Source organism: Dryobates pubescens, chromosome 2 (assembly GCF_014839835.1).
Source record: "Dryobates pubescens isolate bDryPub1 chromosome 2, bDryPub1.pri, whole genome shotgun sequence".
Classification (NCBI taxonomy): Eukaryota; Metazoa; Chordata; class Aves; order Piciformes; family Picidae; genus Dryobates; species Dryobates pubescens.
In genome coordinates, this window is record NC_071613.1 from 11,806,496 (window position 1) to 11,832,404 (window position 25,909).

The window sequence follows — 25,909 nt, forward strand, 5'->3', positions numbered from 1 at the left end:
GACTCAAGCTCATAAACATTTTTAATCTGGGCAAATCATAAAATCCAAAGCCTGAGAAGAGATGAAGGAGCTTTGCAAAATCACCCCAATATTGCGTGTTTCAGTCCCATGTGAGCTCTGCTAGAGAATGATTTCAGATTCTTGTCTACCAAACTGAAGTATCAGGGAGATGCTGGATCCAGTTCAGTTGGACTTTATTGGATTAAGCCTTCATGCTATTGTAGCTGAATAAAATGCTACAATTTCAAATATGATGTGTAACAATTGTGCAGATTCCTTAATCCTGTTTTCCATTCATTTATATAGTAATTAAAACCACAGACCTGGAACCAGGCAACTGTTCATTTGCAGCAGCCTATTTAGTTTGTGTATTTTATGACTGTACTCTCTTTCTCTTCCAGAAGAGAGTGAAGCTCGATGGTGTTACCTTCATTATCAGTCTGTACATTGGCTCAGTTTCTTATAAGTTGTACATTATTCCACTCTGCAGAACATGAAAGTGTAGTTGGGGTGTGTGTGTGTTTTATTTGATTTTGTTATCCTTAGAGGGTACCACAAAATGTTCTCATGAAAGAACAATCATAAGCTTAAGAGGAAGGAAAATTTTAAGGGACTAATTGAAGAGGGGAAATGGCTGAGTGGTTTAAAGGAATTAAATGATGGGAGAGCTCCAAGTGAGATGAGACAGCAAAAGTAAAGGAGCTACCACCAGATGTGATGAATGATGGATGTGCATTTAAAACCTGTGGTCATGGGGCCGTGTAGGTATGCAGGGAGACTGAGGAAAAGGACAGTTCACTATTTGTTCAGGAAGCAGAAGTTCAAAGGTATAGTGCCTTACGTGTGGCAGTCTGCAATTGTACAGGAAATATTTTTTGCTCCACATCTATGGCAGTAGGACACAACTCCTTCTAGGTCCGTGCTAACAGGAAAAGCAACTTAGGACATGGTTTATAGCATACTCTTAGTCAGTACAGTCATCCATGATGAAGCAAAGACTGAAGACTGCTGCCCTCCTGAATTCTGTGAGATGCACTATTTAATTGGATCTCATTGCAAGGCATCTATGTTAACCAGCTTCTGTCAGTTAAAAGTACTCTTTTGCTATTTTAAAAAGAAAATCTGGGGGGAGACTGGATGGTTCTGTGTGGACTGGAATTTAGTACAGGATGGGGAGGCCTAGAAGCGGGTGACTATTCATTGGCCAGCTTGAGATGAACGGGGTGAGCTCAGCCTAGCAGCTAAATCTTGCCATGCTTGCAGAAAGATGATGCTCATTTTTGTTTCTCTCACCGAGTTTGAAGTGGAAGGCCACTAACAGCACAGGCATGAAAGCTGCCACCCACTGCTGCTTCTGCATAGAGGAGCCCTCTCCAAAACAAAGGTTGGGTAGGTTAGGAAGGCAGTTAGAAAAATCACATTGCAACTGTGAGGTGCAGGAAGGATTTGAGCAGCCTCAGGAGCTTCATGAGGGCTGGATTCCTTGCAGCTAGGGACTCAGAGGCAGGAAAGCTCTTAAGCACATAGCTGCATAGGAAAGCTTACAGGATGACTTCAGCAGAACCGTGTTTAAAGTCAAGCCAATACCTGTTGTCTTTCTCTGAAGCAGAATGATAGACCTCTTGCTGTGTTATTCTATGTTATTCAGACTGATCTTGCATATATTCACTTGCAGTTGATTGAACCACCTTGCGAGTGAGTAAGTGGAGGAAATAAAACTTTTAACTTGGAAACAAGAGTAATTATATTAGAATTATCCTGTGCTAAGGTAGAGAGACACTGCAGTACGAACAGCTTAAACAGAATTGTGAAATAGCCTGAGAATGCCTTTTGCTGCTATTTCCTTGATTTCAACACCAGGTTTGTCATGTATGACGGCTTTGTGGTTGTTGTGACACTGTTGGAGAAAATTGGATTTGGGGAAAGTTTTCTTAGTTCTTTAAATAATTCAAAATGTTTTCCAGTTGTGGGTTTTGGTGTTTTGGGGTTTTTTTTTGTTTGATTTGGTTTAGTTTGTTGTTTTTTCCAGTGCAGCTTTGTTCTGCAGTGGTACTTTTTTGTAAAATAGACTTTTTTTTTTTGTATAGTGTTGCATCTCTGTGGCAGTATATAATCCTCAGGGTATATCCAAGGGATTTCCAGCCATCCTCTTGGGTTTGGTAACAATACTTTTGATTAGAAGCCCTTCCACACGGAAAATTAAAATGCAGATGCACATTCACAGGCTTAAAATGCTGCTCAAGTCATCCAGCACTGAAGGCACAAGTCCGAGCCTGTGGTGAGCATGTTTGCTGTCAAGAGTGCAAGCTATACCAAAGTGACATTTAGTGAATAGCCTGATTTTACAGATATTAGACATGTAACTGGTAACTACAACTTGCCTTCAAAGAAGTTTCAGGTCCATTTCCTTGGAGAGGTTGTTTGTAAACATACTCGCCTGATGTCCAGCATTGAAAGTGTGCATATCTGTGCTTCTGTCCAAGGATCATGATCTTCCTCACCAAAGCTTCCTTCTGCGGTCCCATAAAGACTGCCCTAGTTCCCAGGTCTCAGGGGACCTGACCTGGGTTGTTCCTGCACTCCACATGAGTGGTCTGACCCTGCGGGTTGGCTGCTTGCCTTTGGTGTTGATGGAGGAGTGCTGCTTTCTTCTCCTAACTTACACAGCACCCATGGGCACAGGGTCGATTCATTAACAGGTGGCAGGTCCTGCAGGATGCCTCTGTCCCAACTGCTGCCTCAGCTTCAGTGCCTGCAGAAACCCTGGAACTGGGAGGAGGAAGAGATGCAGAGTGTGTGCAGCTGTGTGCAGGCATGCCAAGCTCCTCTTCTATCCTGATGAGGAGAAAAAGTTCATAACAGAAGTTTGGTTGGGGTTTGTTGGTTGTTTTTTTTTGGTGAGTCTGATGGGTTCAATAAACTTAGATCTACACAGTATATTTATATATATTTAAATATAGATCATTATTAAATTGGCTCTGAGATAAAACTGTGAAGCCAGTTTTAATCCTACTGGCTGAGCTGTCAGTGCAAGCGAAATTAATGAGAAAGGTGCCAGGAAGAAGAGGGATTTAAAAAATTATAATAAAAATACACAGACATTCTGAAAGACATGCATGCACATCTAACTTTACCCCTTAATCTGCTATTGAGAAGAGAAGGTAAATATTTTTTCTTAGATAAAAATAATGTAAGGTTATATGGGCTTTGTGGGGTATGATGATTGCTTAGGGATTTTTAGGCACTGCAGTCAGCATCCCAACCTCTCTGTGTAAAGCAGTATGATATAGAAGTAATGTAGCTGGGCTCGTGATCATGTTTGCCTCTTCAGCCTGCCAGTGCAGAGATCTCTTGTTACAGATTGCTTCTGGAGATGCCACTTCAGTGGTATGCAACCAGAGGAAGTTTGGGTAATGAAAGAAGATAAAAGATCTTTATTACCAGGAAAACTGTTGAACAGTCTTGAGAACGGCAGAAGGTTAATTCAGTTTGGTTTAAGTCACTGAGGCCATTGCAGCCATAAAACCTCAGCTGAACAGTGCCAGCAACTCAGTTCTTACTTTGCTATTCAGAAAGGTTCATATTACCTGGAGGGTTTTTCTTTTTGCCCTCATTGTTGCCTTTTTTTCTTCTTTTTTTTTCCCCTTCTTCTCTTTTTATTAAAGAGGAGATAGGCAATTGTACTTGAAATTCTTGCTTATGATTTCTAGCTGAAAGAGGAGCAGCCCTTCATGGAGAGAGATGAAAGACACTAGGAGTACTTTTCTTACATTCCAGTGTAAGCAGAATAGCAAAAGTACATAGCTGAGAAGCTTCCAAACACAACACACATCTATTTACATATTTGATTTCAGTGGTGATACATGATAACCTGGGATTTCATTCAAAGGATCCTGATGGGGATTTGAAAGGAGTTCTTCTTCCGTGAATGTTCGTGAAATAACTGCTGAAAGCTGAAGGACCTTTTGTTGGCAAACTAAATTCACAGAGAGTAGGAGGCAGAGAGGCTAGAGACAGGGGGTTTTGTGCTGAAAATCCCCTATGTGCCTACAAATGTAGGGGTAAATTCCTGGCCTTTTTGAAAATGGTAGGAATGTTTTGTTGGCGACTTCAGCGGGATCAAAACTTCACTCAGGTTTTGGAGAGGCTTTAGCAATTCAGGAACTTACTCTTAATGCCTGTTGATGGACACATCAGATTTCCTGTTAGCTTGTTGTACATCTTCCTAGCAGAAAAGGATGTGTCAGCTCCTATTGGGAATGCATGATTGTGGGCTTGCTGTGATAGCACCTGAACCAGGGGAGAGGGACATAGCCAAAAATGCTTACTCTCACACTATTAAAACTGTAAAGTTACATAAGCAACAGTGAGATTATAGAGGGATTATGCTTGAAAGAGTAAGATATTGTACTGTTTCTTTACACTGCGTGCTTTAATCTGACATAAGATTAGTATTTCTCTGTTGAGAAACAAAGATAGCAGTATGGTTTGTGTTTACATTCCCTCTTGGCTCCTTTTCATGACAGCTATTGTGTAAATAGGACTTTGAGAAGCAGAAAGCTGAGGTCAGACCTTTCAGACTTTATAAAATGTGTGGAGATTGTATTTGTTGAAAGTTGGTCCAGAGTGGAAAAATCAGTATTTGCTGCTTTTCTGAATATTCCTGAGTAGTTAGGTTACCCCAATTAAGCATTGCTTAACACCCAGACCTGAAAATAGCTCTCCTGTCTTGCGTCAGTGTTGTTTGTGTTACCCAGCCCCTACATTTCAGCATGGACAAGGGAAAACAAGCCAACAGCCTAGAAAGCTTTTAAGGCAAGCAGAGAGAAACGTCTGGTGAGTTCACATGAGGGAGTTTTTCTTCAGGCAGCAGATTTTTCAAGCAGTTGTAAAAGCAGAGGTAGAAAGTATCCACTGAGCACCATGCTGCTGAGAGGTACTTACACATGTTGGCATGTGAGGTGCTAATTTACTCCTCTCCAGCTACTCCAGCTTTTGCAAATAGGCCAATAGCGTTTATGTCTAGGAGAGAAAGACCAGGTGTGGGTCTGTGCTATCCGTGTTCTGCTTTGTCTTGAGAGAGGCCATCCTCTGAGAGGGACTCCATGCTCCTTTTTAAGAAATAGGGGTATTTGGCAATGGTCTCACCATATCTTCCTGGGTTAGAGTTTTGATTTTGTTTTCCTGAGAGGGACTGGACAGTTTCCCCTTTCATTTTAGCCAGAGGTTCCATCAGTTTCAACTGGCTTTTGATCCTTCTCCAGTTTCAGAGGTTTGGATCCAGGCGGTTGATTCAAGGCTCACTGCTTAGTCTGGCTCATCTGTAAAGTAATACTCAAAGAGTTTTGCCTTATAGCAGAAGTGGTCTTTGAGGCAGTCTTAGCTTTCTTCAGAGCTGCAGAAGAAAAGTAAGCTCTCTTAGAGGAATTCAGTCTTACTCAACAGAATGTACTTTAAGGACAGGAGAGTTCATAGAAGACCAGCATTATGGCTTGTAATTGCCTCAGGACTTGCCTGTGGCTGTAAAAAAGTAAGAATACAGATTTTTGCAATCTCTGTGCTTATTTTTCTTAGCATATATTTGAAGATGGGAACTTGTGCGTGCAGTCTGTTGTCCTTTCAGGTGTCTTTCTAGACATCCCACAAGTGCTTCCTTTTTTCTTCAGGGCAGTCTGCACAGGCAACTGATTTCCTCTGAAACAAATTGTTTAGCTTATCTGGAAGGACTGTGTATGTTTTTCTGAAGTATTTTTCTCCCATTCCTGAAATACATTCAGGTCTTTTAATCTTTGCAGATGAGCAGTGATGGGGGGAGAGGGGAGACATGGGGAGAGGGTTCGACTGGCATCATTTGGGCAGTACACCACAGTACATACAGTCTGTACAAATGTTTAAGAACAGGTGATACAAGGCTTTGAGATACCTGGTCTAGTGGAAGGGCAGTTAGAACTAGATATCTTTAAGCTCTCTTCCAATCCAAACCATTCTATTCTATGAAGAGAGTTATTCTGTGAGCCTTGGTTTTTGATCACGCACATTGGTTAGTTATTGCTGCCTCTGCTCTAGCAGTACATCAGTTTTCTGGGATATTTGTTTTTTAGAGATCCAGTCAAGGAAAACATAGGTGGAGGGAAGAAGCTGTAGCTGGTTATTCAAAATAGGTATTTTCTTTTCCTTCTTTGTAGCTGGTATGGGTAGTGTGGATTTTTTTCAGTCTGACAAGTGTTTTGAACTGAGCCTATAAAGCACTACAAGCACTGGTACCTTTATGAGAGTAATTGTGGAAGGGTGGCACCCACAGAAATGTCAATGGAACAAAGGTTTTAAATGAGGGCTTTCTGGCTGACAAGATTCACTTAAATCATACAGGAAAATTACAGCCCTTGGTCTCCAGACCAAATTAAGGAACATCCAAAGTCAGTTTCTCTTGCAACATGTAAATACAATTGAGGTTGAGCTTTTGATTCAGGTTTCACAAACATGTCTTCCGACAATCCAATCTTTGCTTCGTTGTGTTCAGTCTGGAGAATGTCCTGGGGTTATTTAGTTCTCACATGTTATCAGATCTTACTGTGTTTTAAGACGAACAGCAAGTGGTTCAACAGTGGAAAATATGTCAGAAAATCTAGTAATTAAGTAATCATTCTTTTCTAAAGCAAAGCCTATCTAGAGCTTCATTGGTGTATGTTTTTTGGTCATGTGGAACTTGACAGAAACAGTGCAGGCAGAAAAAATAAACCATGCATTTGTGCTATGTGAGCACTGCCAAGTGTCTTTACTTTTAGCACTTGAGAGTCTGCTAGTGACATTTGTTCTTTGTAGCCAGTTGTTGGCATAGTAATTAGATGCATGGATTCCGTGCCACATATCAAGAGCTCAGTGTGTCATCATTACAAAGAAAGAGAAAGGTAACTAATGTGAGAAGAAATTACTGAAATAAGAAAACATATTCAGGATTAGCTTCTGTTAGTGTAACTGAAAGAAAGTAATGTTTAAAGAGCTGCAGCAGAAGTCCATGTGGGAGTGAGAATTTGTTTCTTTGGGTTTTCTCCAAGGAGAATCACCTCAGGGCTCTTAAAATACACTGTTTTAGTGAAGCTGCGCTGAGGCTTCCCCATGTCCAGGGGTTAGTAAAAAAGAGGGAAGTAGCTTCAGCTTTGAATTGTTAGTTGTTCTGATCCTCAAAAGGATCATCCAGTGGTTGGATGTTCTTTTTCTGTCTGTGATGCAGAAAGCTTTGTCTTCCTTTACGTATGCCTGTCTGTTTCTCTGGTTAAGTGTTGGCATATCCATGTGTAGTAAATTCCAAGAGTGAAATTCATAGATTCATAGAATGGTTTGGGTTGGAAGGGACCTCAAAGATCATCTAGTTCCAACCCCCCTGCCATGGCCAGGGGCACCTTCCACTAGACTAGGTCGCTCAAGGCCTTGTCCATCCTGGCCTTGAACACCGTCAGAGAGGGGTCATCCACAACGTCTCTGGGCAACCTGTTTCAGTGTCTCACTGCCCTCTGTGTAAAGAATTTCTTCCCAATAGCCAGTCTGTATCTGCCCTCCTCAAGCTTCTAATTCCTTCTCGTTCTACCACTACAAAGTCCCTTCCCAGCTTTCTTGTAGGCCCTCTTCAGGTACTGGAAAGCCACTGTTAAGATCTCCCCAGAGCATCTCTTCTTGAGGCTCAGCAGTCCCAGCTCTCTTGCCTGTCGCTGTAGGGGAGATTCTCCAGCCCTCTGATCATCTTTGTGGCTCTCCTCTGGACCTGCTGCAGTAGTTTGATGTCCTTCTTATGCTGGGGTCCCCAGAACTAGATGCAGTACTCCAGGTGGGGTCTTATGAGAGCAGAGGGGAGAATCACTTCCTTCACCCTGTTGCTCACACTTCTTTTGATCCAGGGTATGTAGAACTGTGAACTATCCATGCCCCTTTGCCATGAATAAATTATGTACTGAGGGATCATTCAGTGGAGGATTCCTAGCTGCCAGTTTCTGGCATGGGTTCTTCATAAAATACAGGTGCAATAACAGACATGATGTCTTGCGTTGTGCTGTAGGTGCACACGTGCCCGGTTTGGCAAATAGAGCTGCTCTAGAGACACTGGGCTTCAGCTGAAAGTCTTATTCACTGTGTTCCCAGCAGATTTTTTTCTGACTTCTGGTCCAGTGTCCTTCCTCAGTAGGAAGTGGTTGATGGTAATAGCTCATTGGCAGCTTTGCAGGTAAAAACTGGAATACTGGAGTAAGTCTCTGTTGTACCATCTGACTTTGAAGCCTTGATGCAAGAGATGGGAATTGATGTCTGAGCAGAGAGCAGTGCAAGTGTTCTGTCCGAGGGCACTGATCAGCTAATGGATGTGTTCATAACTTAATGTCACAGCAGGATAGAGTTTCAGTGCTAATGGAAAGCTGATGTACAACTGATGTACTTCCAAGGACCAATCCTAGTTCCCAGATACAACCTGTAGGCCTCTGTGATTTTGTTCACTGTATTTATATATCCCCTTTCGTTGCAAAGAGGCCATTTCCAGCAGGATTCTGCAGTCACGTCAGGGTCAGAAGGGGTGAGCAGAGTAATTATCCGTGAGCTTTGAGAGCCCAGATGCCTTAAACAAGTTTCTAATTTCTTGGAGAGACTTTCCCTGGAAAAGAGGAAAGGATTTGTGACCCGAGTGTGCCTGACAGGAAGGACAAGATCCTGCTGGAAAGATGTGCTGTTACAGCTGCCTTCCAGCAGTGTTGCACATGCTGCTTTACTTACCAGCTCTGGATGTCTTTAAAGGCAGTCTGACCCAGATTGTGGTAGAGACCCGTATGTTGAACAGAGAGGAAATTCACATAGGGGCAGAAACGATGTCACATTATACTGCCTGTTACACACACCACACCAACAACAAAAAAGAAAGTAGAATTTGCTATCAGTGAGCTGCAATCTAAACAGCCTAAATGGTCCTAATAGTTAGAGAGGTTAGGGGAAGCTTGCCAGAGCATGGAAAGCATAACAACTGCATTTAATAACAATCAAGCTACTCTTATAAATATTTGCATGTGCTGCTTCAAAGCCTACTACATGGTCATTCATGTGCTGCAGATAGAAAGACAAGGAGGGGAAAAAAAACAAGGGAGTGAGAAGAAAAGGGCACTCCATGTTTTGTAGCTGCTGTAATAAAGAATGGGCAAAGCACCAGAAAGAGAAGAAAAAGGAAAAGAAACCCTCCAAAGTTTAATAAACACAAAAGGGAATAAAAATAAATCTTTGCAGCATTTATTACAAGCCCTTGATGGAAGGATTAGATTGAAGCTCTCAGCCTTTCCAGTGTGGGTGTATGTGTGAAGTCGAACCGTCTGGCCTCTTCCAATGAGAAAAGTAAAGCTGTTTAACTTTGCTAACTTTGGGCTGTGCATATAATTGATTTTGTTGTTTCAATAGCAGAAATGAAAATTCAGAAGGGAAAAAAAAACACAACCAAACAACCCTTTTTTTGATACAATTGAATTTAGGCCTTTTTCCTTGCCAGAATGAAAGCCCAGATCTCAGAAGAGCTGTGTCAAATGGTGTTTTATTTTTTTTCTGAAATGTCAGTACATGCAGTACTTGTGAGGAAAGCTGCAGAAATACAGGGCTTAGTTCATCAAACACAACTGTGAAAGGCAAAAGTATCACCCTTTTGTGCAGGACATTCTTGATTTGGGCAGTATCTTCAGTTTGAAAGACTCCTATTCCCAGTTACGATTTAAGGAAGCTTGGTTTCATCTTGCTTTCCTCCCAGGAGCAATGCCTGGGGGTCTATATGCTGTGTTGGATGGTCACTCAGAAGATGTATTCAGTCTCTCCTGCTGACTGTGCTCCAACCTGGAGCAGTGCTAAAGGCTTTTGAGTATTTTGGAATAGATCTCCTGCACTCCTCCCATCACTGCTTTTCTGCTTTCTCAGAGCGGAGCTGCTTTCTGTCCTAGTTGCTTGGCATAGGAGCTTAGAGGATGCTAGACTTTAACAAAGTCAGTAAGAAGCACAGAAACCACAGTGTCTTTATGCATATAAGAATTCAGCAGATTACATTTTAATCTGGCAATTTGAACTGTCTTGTGAAAGCAGCTAATGAAGCTTCAGCTCATTCAAGACAAACAAAACAAAATGAACCAAAAAAGCTAAACTTGCGATGCTTGGTGCTTAACAGGCTAAAGGGAGGAGGAGGAGAGATGCTGCCTTCACCTTCTCCAGCTGTGTTTTGTAACTCATCTCAACTGTACTGTGATGATTGTGATTATGATTATTACAGCTGGAAGTCTTCATTTTTTAAAGGATTGAATTAATAATTTAAAGATGATAAAAATGGTATCTTTAAAGATTTGTAATATTCAGTATCTAAAATAGAGAAACTGAGGAGAAAGACTACAAATATAGTGCAAGAAAGTTCTAGAAATAAATTGGAAGTTAAATTTCAATCAAACTGGCAGTTAAATATTACCTTTCAATCTGAAATAAAGTCCAGATGGACAGGGTGTTTCTCTGTGCCACAGCAAGTGGCTGGCTGCTAGCTTGGCTTGTCCACAGGGAATGAAATGGTGGGTTGATTCTCAAATAAATGACAGGGAAGGACAACTTACAACTCATCCTGGAAGAACCAATCTTGTATATACATATTATTATGCCAAGTTATATTCCTAGTAGGATTAGGTTTGGCCAAAGAACAAGTAGTAGTCCTGGAGTTTCCTATAACAGAAAAATAAATTGAGGAGATGATTTCTCTCTCAAATGAGGCCACAGTCTCTGAAGCAAGTGGGTTTTTATAAGAATTTCCAAAATACATAGGAATTAAGATCATAATTTCGTACAGTTAAGTTTTTCTCAGAAGATCTTCACTTGGCATTTTGAGAGAGACCATCACTAATGTGTTGCTCATGGGAGAGAGGAGCAGTTCTGGTGTGGATGCAATTTGATTCCATTTTATTTTGAGTTCTCATGATGAGATTGTAGCATTTTTATGTCAATAAGCTTGGCAGGCAGGGATACTGATGATACTTTATGGATTGTTTTCTAGCACTGCAGATACAAATGCTGAGAAACCTCTCTTCTTTTTTTTTTTTCTTTTAATTAAATGTAAACATGAGGAAGCCTGTGGCTTCTGTTTGTATTTATACATCTGACCATACCAAGGGTCTACTTTGGAAATAACTCTTTCAGAAGATTTCTTTAAGTACTTACCGTCTCTGACGTCTAATGCATCTGTAGTTGAAGCTGAGATGATATCTTTATTACTGATGATTTTCTTAGAGCTAGGATTATTTTACCTATGGTCATTTAAAAAAGAGATTTTGGCTCCATTATGTGGAGGAAACATACCTGTTAATTTTGTGAAGACAGAATAAATGTGGTTTATTCTTTGTGTGACTGACTTACTGACTTGTACTTGGTATTTATTTTGTAGTCAGTTTGAGTTAATCATTGAAAGAGCTACAACAAATCCATTAAGTAAAAGCATAATAAGTGAAGAGAAGGCTCTGAGGAGACCGAATTGTGGCCTTCCAGTATCTTAAGGGGGCCTACAAGAAAGCTGGGGAAGGACTGTTTAGGCTGTCAGGTAGTGATAGGACTAAGGGGAATGGAAAAAACAAGAAATGGGTAGATTCAGATTGGACGTTAAGAAGTTCTTCCCCATGAGGGTGGTGAGACACTGGAACAGGTTGCCCAGGGAGGTGGTGGAAGCCTCATCCCTGGAGGTTTTTAAGATCAGGCTGGATGTGGCTGTGAGCAACCTGATGTAGTGTGAGGTGTCCCTGCCCATGGCAGGGGGGTTGGAACTAGATGATCCTTGAGGCCCCTTCCAACCCTAACAGTTCTATGATTCTTTGATGTTGCCTTGTCTAGTCAGGAGCTGCTGTGTTGCTCAGACATTCCAGTAATAGCAGCCAGTCTAGAAACACTAGATACTTGGAAGAAGATCTTAAGTTACTAATGGGTCTTATCGATATGAATAAATTTTATTAAGGATTTACTGCAACTATTTTCAATTACTAGTAGTTAGCAGCAAAGGTAAATGTATTGTACTTGGCTTTTCCCATTTCTTTACATGGAAATGATAACTTGCGTGTGTTACATCTATTAAGAATTATCTATCTTCCAGAAGAAGGTACTTTATTCAATTGATAAATATCTTCCAGCTGCAGTGGTTCTATGATTCTGTGATAGATTCCTATGTTAATGGCCTGGATATCTGATGGAGGCAGTGGAGCCTTGCTGGGGTTACAGACAGCCTGGCTCTTTCATAGCTGCTGAACTGCTCGCCTTCCTAAACATTGATGCCATCATCTCCTGCCACTGCATGACAAATCCTGAGCTACATGACTAGTGGGAAAACCCCATGTTTTGTAGTTATGATCTGAAGTCTTCCTGCTGGCATCTGCCCAGGGAAGCCTGTAAGATTTTGCTTCCTCAACTGAAAATCCGCACTCCCCCCCACCCCCCGGCCCAGCCTCCCAAATACAATTTTCCTCTATTTGCCTTGTTTAATTTTTCCTTTATCCACTTCAGTTCTCACACTGTAAGAGACATGGAAAACTTTCCCTTGGTTTGCACAGAGATTCTTATCAGGGTTTTTGAGTCATTTTGACTCATCTCTGAGTGTGGCTCTGCAATTCAAGGAGAGCCTTGCCAGGCAGCAGGTTGAGGAAGGGGTGATGCATGGTCAGCGGGTGGTCAGAGGCACCATTTGCTGAGCAGGTTCCTCTTTGTGCTGCTGGCCAGCATAGGGGTGGTAAGGCCTCAGATGATCACTGAACCCTTCAGGGTAACCCAGGTTGTGCAGAAGTGTTTTGTTGCTTTGCCTCAGTCAGGGTTTACAGCTGCGAAGGAGGAAGAGACTGTTTTGAAGCCTAAACTGATATGTCTAACACTGTTACTCAAGACTTGAGTCCATCTTTTGTGTTTGTTTTTTCTTTCCTGCTTTCTACCTGGTGTATAATGAGAGGTAATTACGTTTATGGCTTCTACTGATCTAAATTCATACAGTTTTGATAATAATGTCTGCTATCTGCTTGCCTTTTCTTTCCCTTTCTTCTTCCTCTTCTATTTTTGTCCCATCACTATGATCAGAATGAATATTTTTTTCCTATAAAACATTTTAATCTGAAACAAAATCTGAAGCTGCCTAATTAATGCTCATATTCTGGGGGAAAATGGGCTTCAGAGAACATACAGAGCAGATGAATTGCTGTTACTTGTCATTTTAGCAGATCCTTGTGAACTCTGTTCAAGTGCAAAGGCATTTGCCAGATACCAACTGCTGTGATTTTTTTTTTCCTAATTTATAAGCATCCAGAATTTTCCAACAATATATTGAAAGAGGGGATGACCTGAAATACAGTTGGAAGTACTTGTTAATCTCTATTAAGATGGTGTTCCTAAATCAAACACATGTGGAGCTGTTTTTTATCTTATTAAATTGTTCATCATCATAAATTGGCCATTGGAAACTGAATGACAGTAGAGATATTTCCCTTACCGAGGCTGTCTGGTCTTGAAGGAACAGTAATTTTATGATGAAAAAATAATCATAAAACCATATTGCCTTCTTGCAGATGCCATCCCACCAAGCTATTACAGCCTGTACTTCAGAATCGTCAGATTTGATGTCTCAGCGATGGAGAAGAATGCTTCCAACTTGGTGAAGGCCGAGTTCAGGGTCTTCCGCTTGCAGAACACAAAGGCGCGTGTCTCGGAGCAGCGGATAGAGCTGTACCAGGTATGGGGATACCTCCTAGGAGTCAGCTCCTGTCTTTCTCTAGCAAACCAGTCTTGCACCCATCTACCAGGTGGAACAACCCATAGGGAGAATTGATTGAGTCCCATCTTGACAAAGTAGTTCTTATGTCCTGTGCCTCTCCTAGAAAGGGCTTTATTCAAAACTGTATGAAGCTGAGACAGGCAAACTTGTTTGTAGCGGTTGTGTCTCAGGGCTCCAAAGTTTCAGCATGTAAGTGACAGCAAGATGTCAAATAAATCATTCCCAGATCTTTGTCTTCCAACATGTGGCCTGTACTGTGGTTTACATAGAAGTCAAATTCTTTTCTCTTTTAACTCTCTCAGTCTTTCAACTGCTTCTCATGGAAATGGCATTGTTGGAACGGGCGCTGAAATGAGATGGCCATTTAATATATGATAATGGCAGTTTTGGTGGTTATCTCTGCCACCATGTGCTAAATTTACTGATCTGTGCTACAAGCTGGTTTTAATGAGCAGGTTGAATCCTTCACTTGAGAGCTGATTCCACTCTAACCTGGAAATAAAAGATAAATGTTTCATTTTGTTCTTTTCCCGAATTGAGTTACAAAACTTAGCAGTTTAAGACCTGGCATTTGTATGGTAGCCCAGGGGGTGAAGCAAGTGAGTGTACAAATCGGGGACTGAGGACTGAGGAAGAAAATAACCCCATGGCTTTCTCACTCCTTCTTGTTGATAAGATTGATGTAATTTCAATCTTTTAAAATAGTCTAACGCCATTAAAGTCACTTACATAGTGTCTGCATTTGTGCAAATACTGCCTAGAGCATATTTCCCCTAAAGCAGAGTTCACTTTGCTGAGAAACATAGCAACCAAAAAGGGCTCAGCTTCCAGCAGTTTTATACCAAGTGAAACTCATGGTACTTCCAGCACCCTGGGATTTGTTCTACTGAAAACCCTGTCAGATTGGATACCACCTTGTAAGTGTGTCTTGACCCCATCTTTGCCTCTGTTCTTGCTGGCCTCATTAGCTATGCCTGAGCACACCCCTAGGTTTGAAGCACTGTACTCTTCAATTACATCTAGTGGGTGCAAATTCAAATTAGTATTCTCCCTTACTTCCTGTGTTCACCTTTTCCTCACTGTTCAGGTTAAGTGCAAGCCAAACTTGGAGCAGACAGAGGGACAAACTGATGTTCACATGCTTGTTGAATTGGCTATATAAGCCAACATTAGTGGCTGAGAGCAGAAAAAAGTGCACTGGTCTGTTTAGATACTGTTTAGCTGTAGGAGAAGCATGATTCCCAGCTAAATGTGGTTCAGGTCCACAGGTGGTCACTGGCTTCACATCTATGACAGACTGACAGAAAAGTTTAGTAAATAATGTATTTTTTGTTAAAAGAGAAACCTAGGAATCTTTAATGAGATTTATTGGTATTGTCTGTATGTAGCAAACATCACAGAGAGAATTCTACTGTAAGTCACTGTGTTGCTGCCACACCAGCCTCTTGAAATGATTGCTTGGTCAGACATCCTAAAAACAGTTGATGGCATCTCTGGGCTTTCTGTTGTTCTACTTTTGAGACTCGTTACTCAGCCACCTGAGAGGAGTACATCTGTAGTTGCCTGAGCTCAGTTCATTGCATTTCTGTGTTTGAGGAGCTTGGGACAGAAAGGGCTCAGCAGATGTAAGGGAAGAAAGGGCTTTTGCTTGGCTGGGATTTCACCCTACGATGAGAAACAGCTGGAGCTTAGTTGAGAGAGCCTGACTGCAGCAAGCCTGTGCCCATGGAAATGATGGACACCTGCATCCAGGGCAGGTACTTGAGTCCTTTAGATAAATATATAGCTGGTGAGTAAGGCAGTTTCTTTTTTAGGCTGGGTGGAGCATACTGAGTGAAGTGTTAGGTGAGTAATGAGTGCAGGTTATTGTAGGATTAGGTCTTTTCTCCACCAAGTAACATGCAAACCAAAGGCAGCAGGCTCTGAGTGCATGTTTGTGCCAGGCATATTTTTGGCATATTACTTTGCCTGTATAGAGGCAAGCTCTCTTTGAAGCATTTCCCTTGCAGAGCACCTATTAAAATGGTAATGATAGTTCCTCTGTCTGCTGTACTTCTTACTAGCTCCTGTAGCCTTCGTATGCTCGTTGTTTTTTCCTCACTTTGATCATACTTATTTCTTGCAGTCTTGTATGAAGGTCTCCTCAAAACCTTGTTTGGTGCTATTATCTTAGCTCTGTGATGGCCAGTATGAACTGTGTGGGTTCCTTGCCTGCTGTAGCTCTACTGTAGGAGTATCAGAGTCCCTGAATACTTCTGCATCTAATCTCCAGTACATGTGATGTTAGCATGCCATGTTTTAACAGGAAAAGCAAAACCAGGAACAAAATGAAGAGCTGGTGCCCATGATCCCTATGAGACCTTTCCAACTTGAGATACTCTATGATTCCATGATATAATGCATCACAGCACTATAGAAAGCATCCTAAAACTTAGTATATGAATTTTAGAAAGAAGAAAATTTAAGGAGCTGAAGGATGGGTAGGAGGCATTGGTGCTACAGTGATGCTAGAGGAGCTTCAGGATTGTGTAATGATAGATGGATAGTGCAAGTAGGGGTGTGCAGCAGTGGAGAAAGGTACAAACATGGAAAGGGAAAAGAAAGAATGAGCAAGATGCTCATTTCAATGGAGGTTGGAGAGGCAGATAAACTCTGTAAGGGCTGAAGACTTAATCCAATATCTTTGCTTCCAGCATGAAAAGCCATGCATGGATTGTGAGCCTCTCAGAGAAGATTGCTCGTGGAGTTGGCACATGCATCCACCATTCCTCCTCTGTGCATAAGCACTGCTTCCTGTCTTATGAGATATGTGCTGGGCTTGCCAGGGCTGTTGTGCCCAGAAGGAACAATGTGGGTTTTCATCTTGCATAAGCAACATTTAATTATTGGGGTAATTTTTTTGTTTGGTTTTGGTTTTTTCCCTCCCACCAAGTTTCAGGTTGCCTAGTGTTTTGCTTTGTTGAGAAGATCTTGATGAGGGTTTTTTAAATTCCTCTCATACCTGCAGTTTCAGGGAATGGATGTTCCTATGTTCCCTCATCTTTCTTAGTCAAGGAGGAAGAGAGGGGCAGAGGTCTTCTGGAGAGAGTCAGAACTCTCTTCTTGTGGTTCGCTGAGAAAGTGGTTGTCCCTGAACTCATGCAAGTCTCCTAACAGCTCTCTTGAGAGCTCTGTGATTTATTCCAGTGGCAGTGTGGCAGTTTAGTAGTAGTGTATATATATCACTGGTGCAGAAGAGACAATATACTCTGAAGGACTATTTTAGGAACAGCTAGAGACAGATGTGCAGGATAAATAGTAAAAATAAGCAAACAGAATACAAATATTTTGTTTCTCCTCCTCATTCTTTCTTTGTGTGGTCCTCTGCCCTTACTGATCTACCCTTTAAAATGGAATAAGAAAGGCAAGACTGCACCTTTTCAGCTAAGCTTTCCTTGGGCTGTGCTTGGCTTCCTTTTCCAAACCACATCAGAAAAGAACTTTGTGTTTTCCTGCAGCCCTTGTTTACACTGACTCCAGGAACGCAGTCTGGGGCTGCTTGGTGTGGCAAGCCAGGACTGTGGCCCCTTGCTCTTGGCCCCCATTGCAGCAGCAGCAGGACCAGGGTTGGAGCAGAGAGCACCTCGTCTATTTATGCTGGTAGCAAGTGGTTGTGGATCTGTTTGCCAGGTCTGCTGCCCCTCAGATTTCTCCAGGCAGTATGTCTTGAAGATTATTGTCTTAGAGGTACCCTGGATGTGTCCACTAAGCCACTAGGCAAGTGGTAATCCCCATGAGCTCATAGTTTTTTAATACCTGTTTTCACCCAGAATACTTCTCTTGGTATTTAAGGATTAGCCAGCCACATCCCTGTGTTTCTGTGCAGATGGGAAGCACAGTGCATATATTAAGTAGTCTTAGGATGGAAAATAATAAAACTCATAGAAGTAGGAATTAGGTTTATTTTATAAAGCTGTTGTAAAGGCTTCTGTTCTTGGCTCTAGTTAAGTGAAGCCACAGAGAATTAAATTCTTTCAAGGCACTGTCTTTTCTGTTATTTCTTCTGCCCAAAAGTGAGGGTTAATCTGCTGGTGGTGCTGCTGATTATCAGCACTTTGGAGAGTGGGAATCCGCAGGGAAGGAAGCAGCACAGCTTTAGATGATGGAAGTGAGTGCTCTCCCACACTTCTCCTGTCCTTCCACTGTTCTGCATTTGCTCAATGGACTTCTCAGCGTGCACTGAGACCAGAAAATATTAAGAGGATAAAGTACTTTTGAGGGAGGGAGGAGGAATAATATTAAATAAACAAGTTTTAGCATCCTCCAGTGGCCTTTCCTATGTTTTTAAAGATTTATGCCAAATGCAGGCTTTATTGGAATTTGATCAGATAAAGCTCAGTTGTTATGGGAATGTCTTTGTTCATCAGTTTTCTTGCCTGCTTTGAAGACTTCATCACATCTTTCTTTTATTAAGGTGCTTCTGTATTTATGAATAAAGTCCCTGCACCCTTCAAAAAAACACTCTTGTATTTTATGAATCAGCATTCCAAAAAATAAATAGGCACCATTGCAAAGCTGGATGAGTAAAACCCCTCACAGTGCAAAAAGAGGTTGTTCAGGGAGTGTTGTGATACTGTTTTTTAAGGCTTTTTTTATTATGTACAAATGGTCAAACAATAACAAGTAATAATTACTTCCTGTGAAAGTAGTGATGTGTTTTGTTAACACATCATAAAACATCATGAAAAATGAGGATGAAACACTGTTTTTTATTATCTGAGACTGCTGTGTGTGGGTGTACCTGAGAGGCTGTGGACTGGGGGAGGCAGGAGGATGCACTACAGAATGTATCAGAGCACAGGACTGGAGCAAACAAATGGCACCAGGGTAAAATCCCAGAAGCAGATTGCAATCAAGACTTTGAAGCAAGCATCGAATGGTAGAATGATAGAATGGTAAGGGTTGGAAAGGAGCTCTGGAGATCATCTAGTCAAATTCCTCTGCCAGGATCACCTTTGGTCTGTCCATGTTAGGGATGTTCCAGGTCCATGCTGAAGGCTCCTGCAGAGCTTGCTTATGGCTTTGGAAGAATTGTCTGCCTTCCAGACAGTGATAGCCCCGTTTCTTTAAGGGCCTCTCTCCATGCTTGGAGGTATAATGAGGAAGATGCTGTGGAACATATTACCCCATTATGAGTCACATTTAAATTTAAACCACAGTCAGTTGTTCAAATACTTTCAATTCAGACAGTGTTTTGTCTTGTTTTTCAGTCAGAGAATACGTTTAGAGTGAGCTACTATAGACTTAGGCCAAATCTCCACGGTGCAAATCTGAGGCAATTTACACTAACTGAAGCAGAGCTACTCCAGACAGATCTCCATATAATCAGGAGCAGAGGGGCCTTGCTCTCTTTTCTTGCCAAAAAGTGCTGTCTCTAATGCCATGGAAAAAAAATACCCGGAAGCAATGTTTGTGGCTGTGAGCTGGTGCAGGATGTCTGTATTACAGATTTCACCTGGGGCATTTGATTTTAATTGACTGCTGTCACTGTGATCCACATCTAAAGCAGCATATTTGGATTTGTCCTGAAACCAGACTCTTGCTATCTAGAAGGTTAGAAGGTTATGTTAAATGGAAAATGTACTGTGCTCTTTGAAGTGCCAAATTCAGTATAAAGAGTGGATCAAATATCTTTCTACTCTGACAACCTTCTCTTCCTTCCTGGGCCCCCTCAGCCACAGCTCAGGACCAGAGGAAGGTAATATGCAGTATATTTCAGTTGAATTACTGAATTACTGCTTTCTCCTTGTTCCAGCATGATTTGGGTTTTTTTGTTTGATCTACTGTTTCCCCTGAAAAAAACACAAAAGAACAAAACAAAATCAGTATGCTGGAAATCATATATAGAGTACCTTTGGCAAATAATCTGTGAGTGTGGGTGAGGGGAAGTATTTATCACTGCATCATACTCACTGTGATTTGAGTGCTTGTCCCAGATGCAGCCACTTCTTGCCAGGACCAGAGCAGTTATTGAAGAAGACTTGAAGACGTATATAATATCCCCATTAGCTACTGGCATGAGCCAGCATGTACTCGCAACTCAGCACTGCTGTGTGTAGAAATGTGGGGCACTGAGCTGATTTATTGCTGTTTGCAGTGCAGGTACAGTGCATGTTCTCCTCCCCCTCTGCTCTGCCCTGGTGACACCACACCTGGAATGCTGTATCCAGTTTCGGGTTCCCCAATTCAAGAGAGACAGGAATCTACTGGAGAGAGTCCAATGGAGAGCTATGAGGATGACTTAAACATCTCTTCTATGAAGAAAGACTGAGAAAACTGGGGCCATTCAGCCTTGAGAAGAGAAGGCTGAGAGGGGATCTTATTAACATCTATAAATATCTGAGTTGAGGGGAATGTCAAGATGAAGGTAACAAGTCTCTTTTTGGTGGTGCCTAGTGGTAGGAACAAGGAACAGTGGATATAAGCTGGAACACAGGAGGTTCCACCTCAACAGGTGGATAAACTCCTTTACAGTGAGGGTGACAGAGGACTGGAACAGGCTGCTCAGACAGGTTGTGGTATTGTCTTCTCTGCAGACTTTCAAAACCCACCTGAATGTGTTCCTGTGTGGCCTGCCCTAGATAATCCTGCTTTGGCAACAGGATTGGACTAGATGGTCTCTGGAGGTCCCTTAAAACTTCTAACATGCTGTGATTCTGTGATTATAGGGAGCTTAGGAATGAAGGATGTGGGTCAGAAACCAGCTGCTAGGTTTGGGTTCCTGCTCTTTAGACTGTAATCTGGTGGGGTAGTCAAGCCCACATTACACTGAGACACAAGCAAGATGTAACCAAGCACTGAGCATGGCAGTTATTGTGATGAGGAATATCAGTTTAGCGTGGTGGCCTTGAACTAGGAAGCCCATTGGAGCGGGGAAGGTAATATTGCTGTTTGTGAGGGGTGGATGTGGGAAACAATGTGAAGCTTTCTTGGAGAGAAGCCTATGTGAAGAAGAATAAATGATGGAAGAAAATGGAGGAAGGACAGGAGTGGTTTATGTGGAAGCTTGTAGGGGTGGAAAGAGAAAAACACAGGGAAAATCGTGATTTATGGAGAAAAATGCAGGCAAGAGGAAGGGAAGAAAGAGGGGTGACTTGCAGAAGACAACACCATCTTAGAAGAAAGTCCAGATGAGCAGATAGCAAAGAAGTGTTATCCAGGTAGCATGTCAAAGTGTTGCAGTGAAATGCACGTGAACATGAGAGAGGACTGTCAGTGACAGGACTGAGGAAGAGGAAGGGCTTGAGAGATCTGTACATAAAGGGGTGATGAACACAGGAGTACCCTTCAGGATCTAGGGGATTTGGCTAGAAGACAGAAGAACCCACTCTATTTTTGTTGACTTTGGCTCCTTTTTGATGATATTTTAATAACACATAATGTGCCTCTGGCAAGTTAAAGCTAAATGCTAGACAAGTTCGCTTGTTTTGTTTCATTTTATATAAAATCTTTCTTTTGAGCTATCTTAAAATCTCCTAAACAGCAGGAAATTGCACTCAATATTTGAGAATCTTCCAGGAGAAGGACTCCAGACCCTCCGTTCTTGTTTATTGCTTATACAATGCAAAGTCTTCCTGACTGCTTAACTGAATGGCCTCAGGGCTATCCCCAACTTACACTGCACATGTGTCTTCAGTGGCAAGAGGAAGGCCCTGCTTGGGGAACAAATGGAGAGGAAATCCCTTCTTAGGAGCTATACTCTTCCCACAGCTCATCCCCTCACCACAGGGTGATGCAGTGAGTCAGTCACAATGATTCCATGGCATACTTGACTTCCCCTCCCTTTTTGACCTGCTTTAGCTGCTCATCTTCTTTACCCCCCTCATCCTTCACCTTCTTTTACCTTTAAGCAAGTAGCAGCCAGCACTGTAAGAGAATCCTAGTGCAGCTGTAGCCCATCCAGATATAAAAGGGGCTGGGTTATGTGTGCAATATGTTCTTTTTATTTGCAAGTTTGCATGAAGAACGTGTCTGGCAAGTTCTGAGCAGATGGATCAGAAAGCTATGGGGTTTTCTAAAAAAACTTTGGCAAGTACTCCATACCTTTCTATTTTGGCAGGAACTCTGCATCTCATATACTAGTCTCTAAAGATTCTGCCCTCAGTTTGAGCCTGATTCAGAGACCTTTGCAAGTAATGGAAAGACTTCCAGTCATGAGCAGGGGGGCTGTAAAGCCCTTTTAAATTCAGAGCACTGAAGGCAGTGTCTGAATTATGCTTTTGCAGAAGTGATTGCAAGAAGAGCTTGACAATTCACACAGAATTTGGGGGGAAAAAAACAGTCAATCACTTGCACTAGTGATGATAAGAAGCAGCTAAGATTTTGATAGGCAAGAGACTCCTATCTATCTGGCAAAAAGCTGCTACATGAAGGCTTTGCACGTTATAACATATGTTTCTACATATAAAGAGTAAGAAACTGGAGAGGTTTGCAACAGAATTAAGAGTTTGCTTATCCTTGCATCCAAGATAGGGTAAAGACCTTGAACAGGGAGTGAGAAAGAATTAAGAATTAGCATATTCATTTTTAACTTGAAGCTTCAAAAAGGGCTGGATGAAGTTCCTAAGAGCTGTCTCAGGAGGCCTTTGGAACCAAGCAGTGAGTGAGTCTTTCAGCAGAGTAAATAGTATGGAGGAATACTACATAAGAATTTGGAAGCAATACACAGCTGCATATGCAGACCTTGGGAATTTGGTTATTCCACTACAGAGAGTTAAGCTGGAGTCCCCTCTAATTTCTTCTAGTTCAGGAGAGGTTATTCTAAATGGCAGTTTTCATCCATGATGTTGTGCATAGCTGAATTTATCTCTCTTCTGATGTTAACCAGCACTTGCACATCATTTACCACTGGATCTCATTCTTTGGGCTTATTTACTTTGAGCTTATAAGTACATGTCAGGTTATTTCCATTCTTTTAAAAGGCCCTTGAAGTTCCATTGGAAACCATGGATAATGACTGATAAGAGACAGATTAGTGAGCCTGCCAAGATGTTGTAATACACAAGAACATCGCAGGAGTCTGAAATGACAGAGAAGGGAAGGAAGGAAGTTCTCAGGGAGCCAATAGCATCTGGAGAAAGGAGATCAGACAGTGCAGAATGAATGGAGAGGAAAAACAGATTAATAGCAGGTTTTTACTAGATAGTGCCATATTTGCAGCTATTCAGTGATTGCAGAACCCACACTGGTTAAAGCATGCCAAGTTCCAGGGCAATAAAGCAGACAGAATAGGTATTTTTAAGTGGCCATCTGATCGTCTTCTTCTATTTTGAAAGTTAATCAACCTTTTTTAAAGGAAACTAAGTCACTAAAAATACTTCCTGACAGTTGGTGACCATAATACTCAAACCCAGCCATAAAATGCCCTCGTTGCTAAAGCTGGGCCTTTGATGTGTGCCTAGGGTTTTAGTGGCTGCAGCAGATGTATGTTAATGATGCATCAGCCTGTGTGTCATCGCTGCTGAACCACATTCAGTTTTTTGTTTGTTTGTTTGCTTGCTTGATGGGGAGGTGATGAATTTATTAGCCCAAACTATTCCACTGTAAATTATACTTAATTGTAATTTTCCTATTCTTCTGCATTTGATTGTGGTAACTATAGAAAACTAGAAGTAGTTATTGGCCAGACTGTCAAATCTGAAATAAGCTAAGCAAGTTGCTGTTTGGGAGCTCCAGTTATTTGAAAGAACCAGTGTGTCTTTCTGTCACTTTTTTTTTGCCTTTTATGTGTGCAATGAGTCATTGAAGACAGGCTGTTCTGGTGTCTGCTCTTAGTGGCTGTTGTCTAGAATACATACACTAATGTTTTCACTCAGTTATCCCCTGCTTTAGCTGCTGATAGAAGAAGGGCAGTGGGCAAAGGAAAACTTGAGCAAAATAATTAAGTTTCTCTTAGCAGAGTCTTGGGGTTTGAATTTGTTTGTTTGTTTTCCTTCTGAAACAATATAATTGCACCTATGCCAAATGCTGCTGCTCTGCTTAGATCAGCCTCTGATATGCTCCATTTTTAGAAGAAGCCATGTTTCTACTAGTTTTGCAAACAACTTGTTTGTGTGTTTCTTTCTTTGCTTCCTAAACATGTGTAGCTGTACAAGCAGGAGCAATGCTTTGTTTGCAGCTGGCTGCTTCATGAGCCCTTTTCTGCAATTGACTGCATTATTTGTTTATTTGTGTGTTTGTTTTGCACTGATCTGCTGGCAGTAGCGGCATGTATGTGGTATCTAGAGATCCTTCATAGGTATTTGTCAGATCATTTTTCCTCAGGTCTTTTTTAGAAGGATCAACAGGGGAAAAAAGTGATGAGGAGAGGAATAGCAGTGCCTATAGAGAGAGGCAGCACTTTGTCCCTGTGAAAGGGACAAATCCTGTGCAAAAGAAGGTGGACAAAACCAAATTGTTCTTAGAATTTAGAGCATTGATCCTGAATGAAAATTACTCAGCACACTGGGCTAGAAGTCTGCTGGATGACCATTTGGTTGCACAAAGGCCTACTTTTCAGGTCTTCATTTCGCTTCTACAGATACAAGTTGTGCACCAACATTTCTGATAAGAGTGTTCCATGAGGTTGTGATCGGCTAAGCATAAAGTAAGACAGTATTTATGGGCAAGGCAATGTTTATAGGTAAAGATAATAGCTCTTCTAAGACCAATTGGTATAGTTGGAAGTAAACAAGCTTTCAAGCACAAATGCTGCAAGGCAAAAAAAAAAGGCTTTTCTTTCCTTCCCCCCCCTCGCCCCCAAAGTAGTTGAACTAGTGGGAAAAAAAGTATGGGAAATATTGAAAGGTTTCTTTTTTTTCAATGGGAATATAGGCTTGAGCTACTTGAAGAAAAAAGTGTGTTGCTGATGATGGGGAAGATAAGACCAGAAATGCAGTGCATACTACAAAGAAAATGGCAGAGAAAACCTAAAATACTTATTAATAATTTCTGGAAGACTCACTTGAAGAACATCTTGTAGCTGTAAAAATTTCTGAGAGGTTCCTACAAAGAAACCACTTTCTTTACTAGCATGTAGACTGTAATTGTTTCTAGCATGGATGGAAACAGAAAACAGTGCAGTAATATAGATGAAGCGTCCTTCATCAGGTTCTTTTGTGGAAGGAAATTGAGGATCCAGCCTGGGATTTTATCATCCGTTAGCTTTCCACACTTGAAATAATGTAACAGTAAAAGAAGGAAAAAGTGGAAATGATGAGGCTAGAAAATCATTCTTGCTTACAGGCAATGAGGTTGTTAAAATCATACATCACCCTAACACTATAAAGATACTTAGCCCAGAAGAGGAGATTGAAGGAGACATGCTAATTTTGGTAAGTATGACACTCATCACACTTGAGGGCCTTTCACTTAAGAGCTACTAGTGCTAGTTTAACCCATGGTGTCAGTTGTGGAAGCTATGTCATATTCAGTTTGTGACCTTTTGGCTTATTCTTCATAATTTTCTTCCTGAACATGCAGCATGAACAACATTGAGAGAAGCTTTACTTTCAGATATCAGTGATACCAAAGAATGGATAATATCTAGCTTTCTTAAACCACAGTGCTCATCATGTCCCACAGTGTCCTACAGTTTTGAAACCTGCAAACACTTTCCTTGTCCTTCAGTTCATTGGTGAGGATGGATGTTCTTTGTACCATTGGATACATGCAGTGATAATTTCTTGCACTTTTACAAATACCTTTTGTGCCAGGTACACACTGCCAACTCTCAACTTTGTCTTTTAGTAGCAATGACATTGGAATAAAGACATTTTATTTTGGATACCAAGGCACAGCTAAGTCTTCAGAACATACCTAAGGCCAATTATAGTTACCATGAGGAGATTGCTTTTGGCACATTACTTACTTTTAGATCCTTACATCACTGCCAAAACTGAGGTATGCAATTTCTGGAGTCTTTGGAAAGATATGACTGTGCAGAAAGGAAGAGAAATGAGCCAAGTTCTTGTGTCCCATTTGCCTTGCACACCCCCCACCCCAACGCATCTTTGCAGAATGACAGCTGCATTACATCCTCAGAAACACTTGAGTTGACCTGATAAAGACCAAAGGCAAGGCAAAGTTATATTTGTACTTCTCTGGGACTTTCCC

The 25,909-nt window shown here is 41.5% G+C and overlaps 1 protein-coding gene across 1 annotated transcript in view; it reads left to right on the forward strand.

Annotated features, from left to right (window-relative positions):
* TGFB2 (transforming growth factor beta 2) overlaps positions 1 to 25,909 on the forward strand; it is a 62,104-nt gene that overhangs the window by 28,710 nt on the left and 7,485 nt on the right. The window contains exon 2 of the mRNA XM_009900075.2: positions 13,572 to 13,735. Within this exon, the coding sequence (XP_009898377.1) occupies positions 13,572 to 13,735 (164 nt within the window). The remainder of the gene's footprint in view (positions 1 to 13,571; positions 13,736 to 25,909) is intronic.